Source organism: Semicossyphus pulcher, unplaced genomic scaffold (genome assembly GCF_022749685.1).
Source record: "Semicossyphus pulcher isolate SPU_LCO1_2020_fin unplaced genomic scaffold, fSemPul1.0.p SCAF_30, whole genome shotgun sequence".
Lineage (NCBI taxonomy): Eukaryota > Metazoa > Chordata > Actinopteri > Labriformes > Labridae > Semicossyphus > Semicossyphus pulcher.
Window position 1 is genome coordinate 2,040,001 of NW_027211705.1, and position 12,500 is coordinate 2,052,500.

The 12,500-nt window shown below is 51.6% G+C and overlaps 1 protein-coding gene across 1 annotated transcript in view; it reads right to left on the bottom strand.

Annotated features, from left to right (window-relative positions):
- LOC138606732 (thrombospondin-3a-like) overlaps positions 1-5,093 on the bottom strand; it is a 20,922-nt gene extending 15,829 nt beyond the window's left edge. The window contains exons 1-3 of the mRNA XM_069679161.1: positions 4,634-5,093; positions 2,954-3,160; positions 1-233 (exon numbers count right to left, since the gene is read on the bottom strand). The exon at positions 1-233 is cut by the window's left edge and continues 21 nt beyond it. Of these exons, the coding sequence (XP_069535262.1) occupies positions 1-233; positions 2,954-3,160; positions 4,634-4,814 (621 nt within the window). The 5' untranslated portion in view covers positions 4,815-5,093. The remainder of the gene's footprint in view (positions 234-2,953; positions 3,161-4,633) is intronic.
- Positions 5,094-12,500: the final 7,407 nt, after the last annotated feature.

The window sequence follows — 12,500 nt, forward strand, 5'->3', positions numbered from 1 at the left end:
CTGTCCGTGTCTGATCTCCACCATCTCCACCTCCCTGGGCAGAGGGACCAATGGCGGAAGGCCCTGGCTGGAGTCGGCCAATCGGCAGTTGACGTAGAGCTCCATGTGCATGTGATCGCGCTGAAGACCACCCAGCCTGAGGATGATGGAGTGAGCCCGGCCGTCTGCCAGCGCGGCGTTCTGAAGGTTCACTGTGTGCAGCTTCCCATCCGCCCGCACGTACCGGACCAGGACTGAGGAGAGAGAGGAGATGAACAGATTTAATCAATAAGAATAAGAACGCTGAGCTTCAGAGGTAGGTGCTGATTGGTCAGAGGTGGAGCAGTGCTGACCTCCTGCAGCAGTCTGAACATGAACAGTGTTTTTGTTGTTTTTAGTTTGTCTTCTGTTAAATTTGATGATGATGTGTTCATGAGCTCTGTGACTGTGTCCTGTTGTTCTTACAGCCTGTTTACTAAGCAGACGGCTGCACTGCAGAGCAGGAAAACAAACAGCATGTGTGTGACAGCTTCACTTTAAGGCCACATGTTGAGTTTGTTACAGTGTGGAGGCTGATTACACAACACACACAAAGACTCAACGACTACAGACCTGTGGCGCTCACGTCACATGTTTTGAAGACATCTGAGAGGCTGGTTCTTCAGCACCTGAGGACACTGCGACCTGCTTTTCTGGACCCGCTGCAGTTTGCATGCCAGCTGCACATTGCTGTGGAGGATGCCTTCATCTTCCTGACCCACAAGTCCCTTTCACACCTGGAGAAGCAGGAAGCACTGAGAGAGTCATGTGACCTCTCCAGTGCTTTAATACCATCCAGCCCTGCCTTCTGAGGGACAAGCTGCTGGTGATGTAACCCTGTGCACCCTGACACCACAGCCTGGATACTGGACTACCTCACTGGCCAGCCACAGTATGTCAGAGTGGATGGCTGTGCCTCTGAGGTGGTGACAAGCAACACTGGCGTACCTCAAGGAACTGTTCTGGCACCATTCCTCTTCACTCTCTACACCTCAGACTTCCGGTTCCACTCTGGTTCCTGCCACCAGTTTTCCGACGACTCCTCCATTGTTGGATGCATCACCGATGATGAGGAGGAGGAGGAGTACAGAGGACTGATAGAGAGCTTCATCGCATGGTGCAACAGCAACCACCTGAAGCTCAACATCAGCAAGACCAAGGAGCTGGTGGCGGACTACCAGAGGAACAGGAGGTCCCCTGCCCCATCATCATCCAGGGAGAGAGTGGAGAGGGTGGACTCATACAAGCAGCTTGGGGTCCAAATCAACACCAGACTGTTCTGGTCTCACAACACTGACGCCCTCTTCAGGAGGGGACAGAGCAGGCTGCTCTTCCTGAGGAGACTCAGGTCCTTCAGTGTTTGCAGCAGGCTCCTGAAGGCCTTCACCAGTCTGTCGTGGCCAGCACACTGTTCTTTGCTGTGGTGTGCTGGTGGGGTGGCATCAAGGCTGGCGAGGCTAACAGACTCTACAAGCTGGTGAGGAAGGCCCGCTCTGTGGTCGGGCTTGAACTGGACCCTGTGGAGTCAGTGGCTGAGAGGAGGATGAAGGACAAACTTAAAGCCATCTTGGACAGCCCCTCTCACCCTCTCCATGATGAGCTGGGGCAGATGGGCAGCTCATTCAGCCAGCGCCTCATCCCACCCAGGTGCAGAACCTTTGTGCCCACGGCCATCAGACTGTACACCAGCAGTGGAAGCTACGGACTGTCATCATAGTAAAATGTCTTTGAGCTGCTGCAACACCCAATTAAAGTATCTCTCTCTCTCTGCAGATCATTTTATATTCTATATTTACTCAGAGGGCAGAGACTGAAGCAGACAGTGAGCACTGTGAGACAGATCTAATGTTACCTGTGTCAGTCACACAGGTGAGGGAGGGGGGAGCTGATGACACAGCTGTCAGGGGTCAGATCAAAGCGGCTCCTTTACAGAGAACAACTACGAACCCACACAGCAGCTTCATCATCTTCATCACATAAAGCACACAGTTCATCCTGTCACCGAGCAGCTGCACGTTCTATAATGAACTCATTCTTCTGTCCAGAGGTCAAAGGTCACACTGGGCCCAAACACACGCGCACGCACATGCACACACACGCACACACAGTCTTTAAAGAAAGTGTGGGTAAGACTAGAGCCATCAGGCTGACAGAGGGATCAGGATGAAGAAAACATTCAAATCTACAGGACCAGGACCAGGACTGAGACCGAGACCAGGACCGAGACCAGGACCAGGACCAGGACCAGGACCAGGACCAGGACCGAGACCAGGACCAGGACCAGGACCAGGACCGAGACCGAGACCAGGACCAGGACCAGGACCAGGACCGAGACCAGGACCAGGACAAGGACCAGGACCAGGACATCCTGCTCGCTGACCTCACAGTCACAAACTGACATCAGCTGATCAGAGGGTCTCTGCCAGCTCTGAGGTCTCATCTGATTGGTCGCTCACATGCTGAGTGTGATGGAGAGACGCTCCTCCATGCGAGCTGAGCTTTGTGATTCCAACTATCAACCCTGAACATGATCTACCTATAAGCAGAGTGAGAGCAGAGCTGTGACACGTTCACTGACTCAATCCAACAAATGCTTAACTTCAAATTCAGGAGGAGACGTCAGAGTTTCCAAACATACCGGATCTTTCCATCCTTAAACATGGAGACTGTGGTTTGAACGTTTCACCGAGTGGAAACAGCAGAGTTCAACATGTCAGACAGTCAGACAGTAAAGATGTGTTGACGATAGTGTGGATGGATTTAAGGAGAAATACGGGCCATGAGGAAGGAAGGACGGAGATAAGGAAGGAGAGGAGGAGCAGAGAATAGGAAGGACGTTGGAAAAACCAGGTAAGTAAACGATCAAACATTTGACGTGTTTGGAGACAGTGTTTGTAAACGTCAGGAGGCGGGGTCAGCATCTTTAATGTCCAACCTTTATTGATCTTGCCCATGACGGCGAGCTCCAGGTACTTCCTGTTGTCCTGTTTGCTGTAGACACCAAGCAGGACTCCGCCCAGCTTTGCAGGCAGCCGAAACGTCGACACCACGTAGACGTCACTGAGCGCGCTCAGGCCGCCCGATAACTTCTCCACCGCCGCTATGCTCTGCTTCGAGTCCTGGAGACCCAACACATCGATCACTGAGGAGGATGAAGAACAGACAGGTAATCGAAAACTGACAAGATAAGATAGAACTAATCCCGATGGAAGTTATAGAGCCAGATAGCTCCAAAAATACAGTACAGATTAGAGAAGGACAAAAACAACTCAGATATCAGTGAACATGTAAAATATCAAGAGTACGGGTTAATGCAGGCGAGACAGTGCCCGCCAGAAAAACAATATTACAATAGTTATTTACAGAAGTACGCAGGAAGTGATGGTGGCAGTTAATATATTAATGTAGTAAGAACTGATAATGAATAATCAACGGAATGTCAAATAATTATTTATTATTACAGAACTAAAATAAACTTCGTTATTGATCTGGTGACTGATTTTGTTGTACGTGGTTCAAGTTGCAGCCTGCTGGACCGTGTGAGGATCAGAAACCTGCCTCAGGCCTGAACTCCATGTGTCTGATATCAGGCTGAACAGAAACACCACAGAGGAAGAAAAACAAGTCACTTCCTGTCCTCCGTCCTGATGATGTCACTCAGAGGAGTCAGGGCTGTAAACACTGATCTACAGAGACGGATGGTGCTCAGCGGCTCAACACACTTTGACTACTCATGTTACCTGATAACAAACAACACACAAGGATGTAGACTGTGGAGACACTGGAAGCTGAAGGTTACCACCGCACCTGAATGCACCACAGCAACAGGTTTACTCAGATTATAAAGCGGCCTGCAGATTTCAGAGAGAGAGGAGAAAACAGGAGGTCATTATAAAGAGGAGAGGCAGAAGAGGAGGTGGTGAGAGAAGACACAGGAGGAGATGAGGGAGGAGAGATAAAGGAGAGGTTAAAGGAGATAAGAAGAGACAAAGGAAGACATGAAGGAGGAGGTGAAGGAGGAGATGAAGATAGAGGTGAGATAAAGGAGAAGTTGAAGGACGTACGAAGAGACAAAGGAGTGAGTGAGTGAATATCAGAGAGTCGTCTCATCAGCTGCTGACAGAAGCGTATTATTAAACTGTGTTTTCTGACCAGCAGATGATCAGGTCAGTGGTTCAATAACAGAGTCCTCTCACCGGAGGAGCAGGTTCAATCACTGTCAACATGAATCTATTATGAACAAGTCACATTTACTAATGTCATGATACATAGTGTGACTCTATGTACGTCACCTAATCTGATGTAATGTTAATGGAAGCAGCCGGACTCAGTGTGGATCAGGTCTACCACGTGACTGACTTCACCGGATCAATACCTCTGCTACTGATAATCAGGGACTAGAGTTTGTCAGGTCACAGATGTTAGCGGTACACCTACCGTTAGCTTTACAGGTAGACAGATTGCCTTTTTAGACGGTGACACAACCTGCCGTTACACTCAGTCTCTGATGGTTTAATGCTGGTTAAAGAGCCGTTACTCTGCTGTTTGATGTTAGTTTAGCTAACGTGACCTCACTTTAAAGAAGAGGTACGTTAGCAGGTTAGCTCGGTGTTACCTTGTACGTCCGGTCCTTCTGGGACTCCCGCCGTGAGTCCAACCAAGATGACAGACAGCAGAACCGGGACCAGCACACTCCGACCCATGTCTGAAACTTTGAAAGAAGGAACCGGACAAGAAAGACGGACAATCAGACCCACCGGACCGGGTCTGAAAACGGACAGAGGGAGCTGAACCATGAGTCCAAAGTAACGGTTAGATACCGGGGATGTCAGCGGGGGAATCGGACCAACGGAAACTTTGAGGCGGAAGGACCGAGCGGACCGACTGTGACAGCGGGATCCGGAGCTCAGAGACGGAGATGCGGAGAGGACCGGGAGAATAGGCTGAAACCACAAGGACAAACTCCCGAGCCGAGCGGGGAGCAGAGGGGGTAGAGAGAGCCGACAGACCCACCGGAGGAAAAACTAACGGTCGGGTTCACGAGCAGCTGGAAACTGCTGCTGGCGCGCGCTCAACTCTCCTCCAACTCAGCTCGTGCGCGCAGAGGAGACGATTAGCATAAAGCGCGCGAGCGAAGAGAGCGGCTCATTTTAAATAATTATATATATATATGTGTGTGTGTGTGTGTGTGTGTGTGTGTATACTTGATTAAATTATCAACCAAAACTTTGATGTGACTTGTTTATTTCGTTCATTTATGCTATCAGGTCAGTTTAGTTCGCCCGTTTGAAATGAATTTGGTTAGAAAATAATAAATAAAATAAAAACGTAACAAGTGATAGTTTTAAATAACTAAGTAAAAATCACAAGATAAGTAAAATAAAATCACTTTATATATTTCTGAATGTATTTGGCCTTTTAAAGTTATTTTCTTTGAGATAATGGACCCAAAGTATATCACACACATATCACACAGTATCTATCACACGTATATCTACAGACCACATGTTAAATATATTTATGTGACTAACTCAGTTCTGTTTAAACAAAGTGGAACCATGATGTGTTAAAGTAATACATCTTGACATAATCACATTAATCTCTATTTAACACAAGAAACCTGTTTCTGGATATATTTAAATACTTAAAATGTTTTGTTTAATTATATAAATATAATTAAAATATCAGTAAGCAGCCCGGAACAGTCCTTTGCTTTATCAGTTAATATATCGACAGTTTCAGGTGAAACCAGGTAAAACCAGAAAATCATCACAGTCTTTACATTTCACTGATCCAAAATTAAACAGTCAACAGTTGATTGTGATGCGTTCAGCTGAGCAGCAGTAAACTGGACGCTCCTCAATCATGACATCAGAGTCTGTACAGCAGGTCAGGGGTCAGAGGTCAAAGGTCAGAAGCTACTTCAGAGTTCCTCCATTGAGCTTTTGTTCTGGACTTCCATTCAGTCCCCCAGTGACCCAACACACGGTCAAGAACCAGACTGCGAGACCCCCGCACTGCAGGGCGAGTATGATTCTCACTTCCTACAGAAACTAAACAAATGCTGAACACCTGCGAGTCTGAACTCAGGGCAAAGAATCCCACAGGTGCTCAGGTTCACTCTCTCTGCTGTTTGCAGGACAGGTGACAGCAGGTAGAGTGTGGAGTTTGTAAGCAGTGAATGCAAAATTCCATTTAGGAAACATTTAATTTAGTGACACATACCCAGAACCATTGAGCAGTGTTTTAGACAGATGTGAGGTTATGTCCAAATGTTTGAGTCTGATTCTAAAAACACGTAACACACAGTTTCTTAAAGACCATTTTAGGCTACCAGTGAGCTCCTAAAGAACTGACACAGTAAAATGCTGGGAAAGTTGTACAGGGTTTGGTTGGTGGTGTGTGGGAGGAGTTCTGCTGCAGGAATTTGGATTCATGATCTCAAAAACTCTGAACACAGAGTAACACAGGGGGGTTTGGGGCCCCTGGGGGCCCTTCTGCTGCCTGGCCCTGATGTGAGAGCTGAAGCGTATTGTTGTCAGTAAAATGTAAACTGGGAGTGTTTCTGGAGGACAGATCCAAACTGGGAGTGTTACAGATCCACACTGGGAGTGTTTCTGGAGGACAGATCCAAACTGGGAGTGTTACAGATCCACACTGGGAGTGTTACAGATCCAAACTGGGAGTGTTTCTGGAGGACAGATCCACACTGGGAGTGTTACAGATCCACACTGGGAGTGTTACAGATCCACACTGGGAGTGTTTCTGGAGGACAGATCCACACTGGGAGTGTTTCTGGAGGACAGATCCACACTGGGAGTGTTACAGATCCACACTGGGAGTGTTTCTGGAGGACAGATCCAAACTGGGAGTGTTACAGATCCACACTGGGAGTGTTTCTGGAGGACAGATCCAAACTGGGAGTGTTACAGATCCACACTGGGAGTGTTTCTGGAGGACAGATCCACACTGGGAGTGTTACAGATCCACACTGGGAGTGTTTCTGGAGGACAGATCCACACTGGGAGTGTTTCTGGAGGACAGATCCACACTGGGAGTGTTACAGATCCACACTGGGAGTGTTTCTGGAGGACAGATCCACACTGGGACTTTTTGTAAAGTCAGTGGAACAGAGAAACGAGGATCTGAAGTGACGGTAACTTTCTGAGTGGTTCTCCCTGCAGGCCTCCTCACACTTTGGGACTGTTTGTTTCTGGCTCTGCAGCGTTGCCATGGAAACCAGCATTTAACAGCAGGTGAGGGAGGGAGGAAACTCCGCCTCCACCCTCCGACAGCAGCCGTCTGACTCCCTCCTCCTTCCTCCTCCTCTTCTGGAGTTAAAGCGGCAGCGAGAAGCAGAGGTGAGAATCAAAGGAGTAAAAACTGTCAGAGTGAACTTCTTTGTGTTTGAGTCCACATCCACAAACTGCTTCCAGATCAGCTCATTAAAGTCTGTGTGTGTGTGTGTGTGTGTGTGTGTGTGTGCGTGTGTGTGTGCATGCGTGTGTGTGTGTGTGTGTGTGTGTGTGTGTGTGTGTGCGTGTGTGTGTGCAAGCGTGCGTGCGTGCGTGCGTGCGTGCGTTGGGGGCAGCAGCCAACACACAGCGGGCCAACAGCAGCCAGGGCAGGATTCCTGTGTGATGGCGTCATGTGCAGCTGTTTGTCCCCGGGGTCTAAACCCGGTCAGGGCGGGGGGAGACTCGGGGTGGGGGGGCAGTGTGGGTGTGTTGTGTTAGTTTCCATCCAGCTCTACATGTGGATGTTGTTGTCTCGTTGTTGTTTCCCCTCAGCGCTCCTCTGATCAAACAAGTTCTCTGTTCGTCTGCACTCATGTGATCGCTGTGTCGGTCAGAGGGTGCTGGTTCGATCCCTGGAGCCGCAGACTGTGGTGCAGATCGGGTTTAAACATTTATGTGTAAATTAGACTTTAATCAATGCCTTTTCAAAACTAAACTAAGACTAATGTTTTCACCATTAACTAACTGACGAAGGGAAGCCCCTCCAGCTCTGGTGCCCCCGGGACAGTCGTGTGCCTTCCCCAGATCACCTAACAGGGCACAGAGACATGAGGCGTTCAAGATACTCCCCGACTCCTCATGCTCAGTTTACTTCCTTTAAGTTCCCACACACTAAATGACCCTAGTTCCTGAAAGACTCACTCATTTAGTTCCCAAACAACTGAAGATGATCTAAGTCCCCACACATCCTACTCTCACTGTAGTTCCTGAATGCCTCACAGTCATTTACATTCTTCAACACACAACACTCAGCTCAGCTCCTCTGATGCCAGGCCAGGATATTATCAGGCATCATGTCAGAGGTTTGATCTCGTTTCTCTTCATCAATCATCGTTAATGTAAGTGAAGAAACAGCCGGTGCTCTGCATCAGTGTATCAGGATTACATCACAGAAAGAGATGAAAACATTTTAACTCACGTGTTCAAAAAAAAACAACCCAGTTTGTGTTTCATAGATTTATTCTGCTGTCAGTGCTGTGACTGTGTTGTAGACAGAAACAGTGGTCACTGCGTGTCACTCCGTGTCACTGCGTGTCACGTGTGTGTCCCTGCGTGTCACTGCGTGTCACGTGTGTCCCAGTGTGTCCCAGTGTGTCACGTGTGTCACGTGTGTCACGTGTGTCCCTGTGTGTCACGTGTGTCCCTGCGTGTCCCTGTGTGTCACGTGTGTCCCTGTGTGTCACGTGTGTCACGTGTGTCCCAGTGTGTCACGTGTGTCCCTGTGTGTCACGTGTGTCCCTGCGTGTCCCTGTGTGTCACGTGTGTCCCTGCGTGTCCCTGTGTGTCACGTGTGTCCCTGTGTGTCATGTGTGTCACGTGTGTCCCTGTGTGTCATGTGTGTCACGTGTGTCACGTGTGTCCCTGTGTGTCACTGTGTGTCACGTGTGTCCCTGTGTGTTACTGTGTGTCACGTGTGTCCCTGTGTGTCACTGTGTGTCACGTGTGTCCCTGCGTGTCACGTGTGTCCCTGCGTGTCCCTGCGTGTCACGTGTGTCACTGCGTGTCACTGCGTGTCACGTGTGTCACTGCGTGTCCCTGCGTGTCACGTGTGTCCCATGTGTCACGTGTGTCCCTGTGTGTCCCTGCGTGTCCCGTGTGTCACGTGTGTCCCTGTGTGTCACGTGTGTCCCTGTGTGTCACGTGTGTCCCTGTGTGTCACTGTGTGTCACGTGTGTCACGTGTGTCCCTGCGTGTCACGTGTGTCCCTGTGTGTCCCTGTGTGTCACGTGTGTCCCTGTGTGTCACGTGTGTCACGTGTGTCCCTGTGTGTCACGTGTGTCCCTGTGTGTCCCTGTGTGTCACGTGTGTCCCTGTGTGTCACGTGTGTCCCTGTGTGTCACGTGTGTCCCTGTGTGTCACGTGTGTCACGTGTGTCCTTGCGTGTCACGTGTGTCCCTGCGTGTCACGTGTGTCCCTATGTGTCCCTGCGTGTCACTGTGTGTCACGTGTGTCCCTGTGTGTCACGTGTGTCCCTGTGTGTCCCTGTGTGTCCCTGTGTGTCACGTGTGTCCCTGTGTGTCCCTGTGTCCCAGTGTGTCACTGTGTGTGACGTGTGTCCCTGCGTGTCACTGCGTGTCACTGCGTGTCCCAGTGTGTCACGTGTGTCCCTGCGTGTCACGTGTGTCCCTGCGTGTCCCTGCGTGTCACGTGTGTCACGTGTGTCCCTGTGTCCCAGTGTGTCACTGTGTGTGACGTGTGTCCCTGCGTGTCACTGCGTGTCACTGCGTGTCCCAGTGTGTCACGTGTGTCCCTGCGTGTCACGTGTGTCCCTGCGTGTCACGTGTGTCCCTGCGTGTCACGTGTGTCCCTGCGTGTCCCTGTGTGTCCCAGTGTGTCACGCGTGTCCCTGTGTGTCAGGTGTGTCCCTGTGTGTCACGCGTGTCCCTGTGTGTCACTGCGTGTCACTGCGTGTCACTGCGTGTCACGTGTGTCCCTGCGTGTCACGTGTGTCCCTGTGTGTCCCTGTGTGTCACTGTGTGTCACTGTGTGTCACGTGTGTCCCAGCGTGTCACTGCGTGTCACTGCGTGTCCCTGCGTGTCACGTGTGTCACTGCGTGTCCCTGTGTGTCACGGCGTGTCCCTGTGTGTCACTGCGTGTCACGTGTCCCTGTGTGTCCCTGTGTGTCCCTGTGTGTCCCTGTGTGTCCCTGCGTGTCACGTGTGTCCCTGCGTGTCACTGCGTGTCCCTGCGTGTCCCTGTGTGTCACGTGTGTCCCTGTGTGTCCCTGCGTGTCACATGTGTCACATGTGTCACGTGTGTCACGTGTGTCCCTGTGTGTCCCTGCGTGTCACGTGTGTCCCTGCGTGTCACGTGTGTCCCTGCGTGTCCCTGCGTGTCACTGCGTGTCACGTGTGTCCCTGTGTGTCACGTGTGTTCCTGTGTGTCCCTGCGTGTCACGTGTGTCACTGCGTGTCCCTGCGTGTCCCTGCGTGTCACGTGTGTCCCTGTGTGTCACGTGTGTCCCTGCGTGTCACGTGTGTCCCTGTGTGTCCCTGTGTGTCCCTGTGTGTCACGTGTGTCCCTGTGTGTCACTGTGTGTCCCAGTGTGTCACTGTGTGTCCCTGTGTGTCACGTGTGTCCCAGCGTGTCACTGCGTGTCCCTGCGTGTCACGTGTGTCACTGCGTGTCCCTGTGTGTCACGGCGTGTCCCTGTGTGTCACTGCGTGTCACGTGTCCCAGTGTGTCACGTGTGTCCCTGTGTGTCACTGCGTGTCACGTGTGTCCCAGTGTGTCACGTGTGTCCCAGTGTGTCACGTGTGTCCCAGTGTGTCACGTGTGTCCCTGTGTGTCACGCGTGTCACGTGTGTCACGCGTGTCACGTGTGTCACGTGTGTCCCTGCGTGTCACGTGTGTCCCTGCGTGTCACGAGTGTCCCTGCGTGTCACGAGTGTCCCTGCGTGTCACGAGTGTCCCAGCGTGTCACTGCGTGTCACTGCGTGTCCCAGTGTGTCCGTGTGTCCCTGTGTGTCACGCGTGTCACGCGTGTCCCTGTGTGTCAAGTGTGTCCCTGTGTGTCCCTGTGTGTCCCTGTGTGTCCCTGCGTGTCACGTGTGTCCCTGCGTGTCACTGCGTGTCCCTGCGTGTCCCTGTGTGTCACGTGTGTCCCTGTGTGTCCCTGCGTGTCACATGTGTCACATGTGTCACGTGTGTCACGTGTGTCCCTGTGTGTCACTGTGTGTCACGTGTGTCCCTGCGTGTCACGTGTGTCCCTGCGTGTCACGTGTGTCCCTGCGTGTCCCTGCGTGTCACTGCGTGTCACGTGTGTCACTGCGTGTCCCTGCGTGTCCCTGTGTGTCACGTGTGTCCCTGTGTGTCCCTGCGTGTCACGTGTGTCACTGCGTGTCCCTGCGTGTCCCTGCGTGTCACGTGTGTCCCTGTGTGTCACGTGTGTCCCTGCGTGTCACGTGTGTCACTGCGTGTCCCTGCGTGTCCCTGTGTGTCACATGTGTCCCTGTGTGTCACGTGTGTCACGTGTGTCCCTGTGTGTCACGTGTGTCACGTGTGTCACGTGTGTCCCTGTGTGTCCCAGTGTGTCACGTGTGTCCCTGTGTCACGTGTGTCACGTGTGTCCCAGTGTGTCACGTGTGTCCCTGTGTGTCCCAGTGTGTCACGTGTGTCCCTGTGTGTCACGTGTGTCCCTGTGTGTCACTGTGTGTCACGTGTGTCACGTGTGTCCCTGCGTGTCCCTGCGTGTCCCTGCGTGTCACTGCGTGTCCCTGCGTGTCACGTGTGTCCCTGTGTGTCACTGTGTGTCACTGTGTGTCACTGCGTGTCCCTGCATGTCCCTGTTTGTCACGTGTGTCCCTGTGTGTCACTGGTTTAAAAAAAGAACAAACAAAAATCTGAATCAGAGTCGATGTGGTGAAAATCCAGAGAATGCTCTCCAATTTATTTCTGCACATGAACCAGGTCCAACACTCACTTCCTGTCCGCTCAGAGACTCTGATGATTCTCTCTCTTTCTTTGGTGACAGTAAAACTCCTCAGAGTGTGTGTCACGTGTGTCCCTGCGTGTCACGTGTGTCACTGCGTGTCACGTGTGTCCCTGTGTGTCACGTGTGTCACGTGTGTCACGTGTGTCCCTGTGTGTCCCAGTGTGTCACGTGTGTCCCTGTGTGTCACGTGTGTCACGTGTGTCACGTGTGTCCCTGTGTGTCCCAGTGTGTCACGTGTGTCCCTGTGTGTCACGTGTGTCCCTGTGTGTCACGTGTGTCACGTGTGTCACGTGTGTCCCTGCGTGTCCCTGTGTGTCACGTGTGTCCCTGTGTGTCACGTGTGTCCCTGTGTGTCACGTGTGTCACGTGTGTCACGTGTGTCCCTGTGTGTCCCAGTGTGTCACGTGTGTCCCTGTGTGTCACGTGTGTCACGTGTGTCCCAGTGTGTCACGTGTGTCCCTGTGTGTCCCAGTGTGTCACGTGTGTCCCTGTGTGTCACTGTGTGTCACGTGTGTCACGTGTGTCCCTG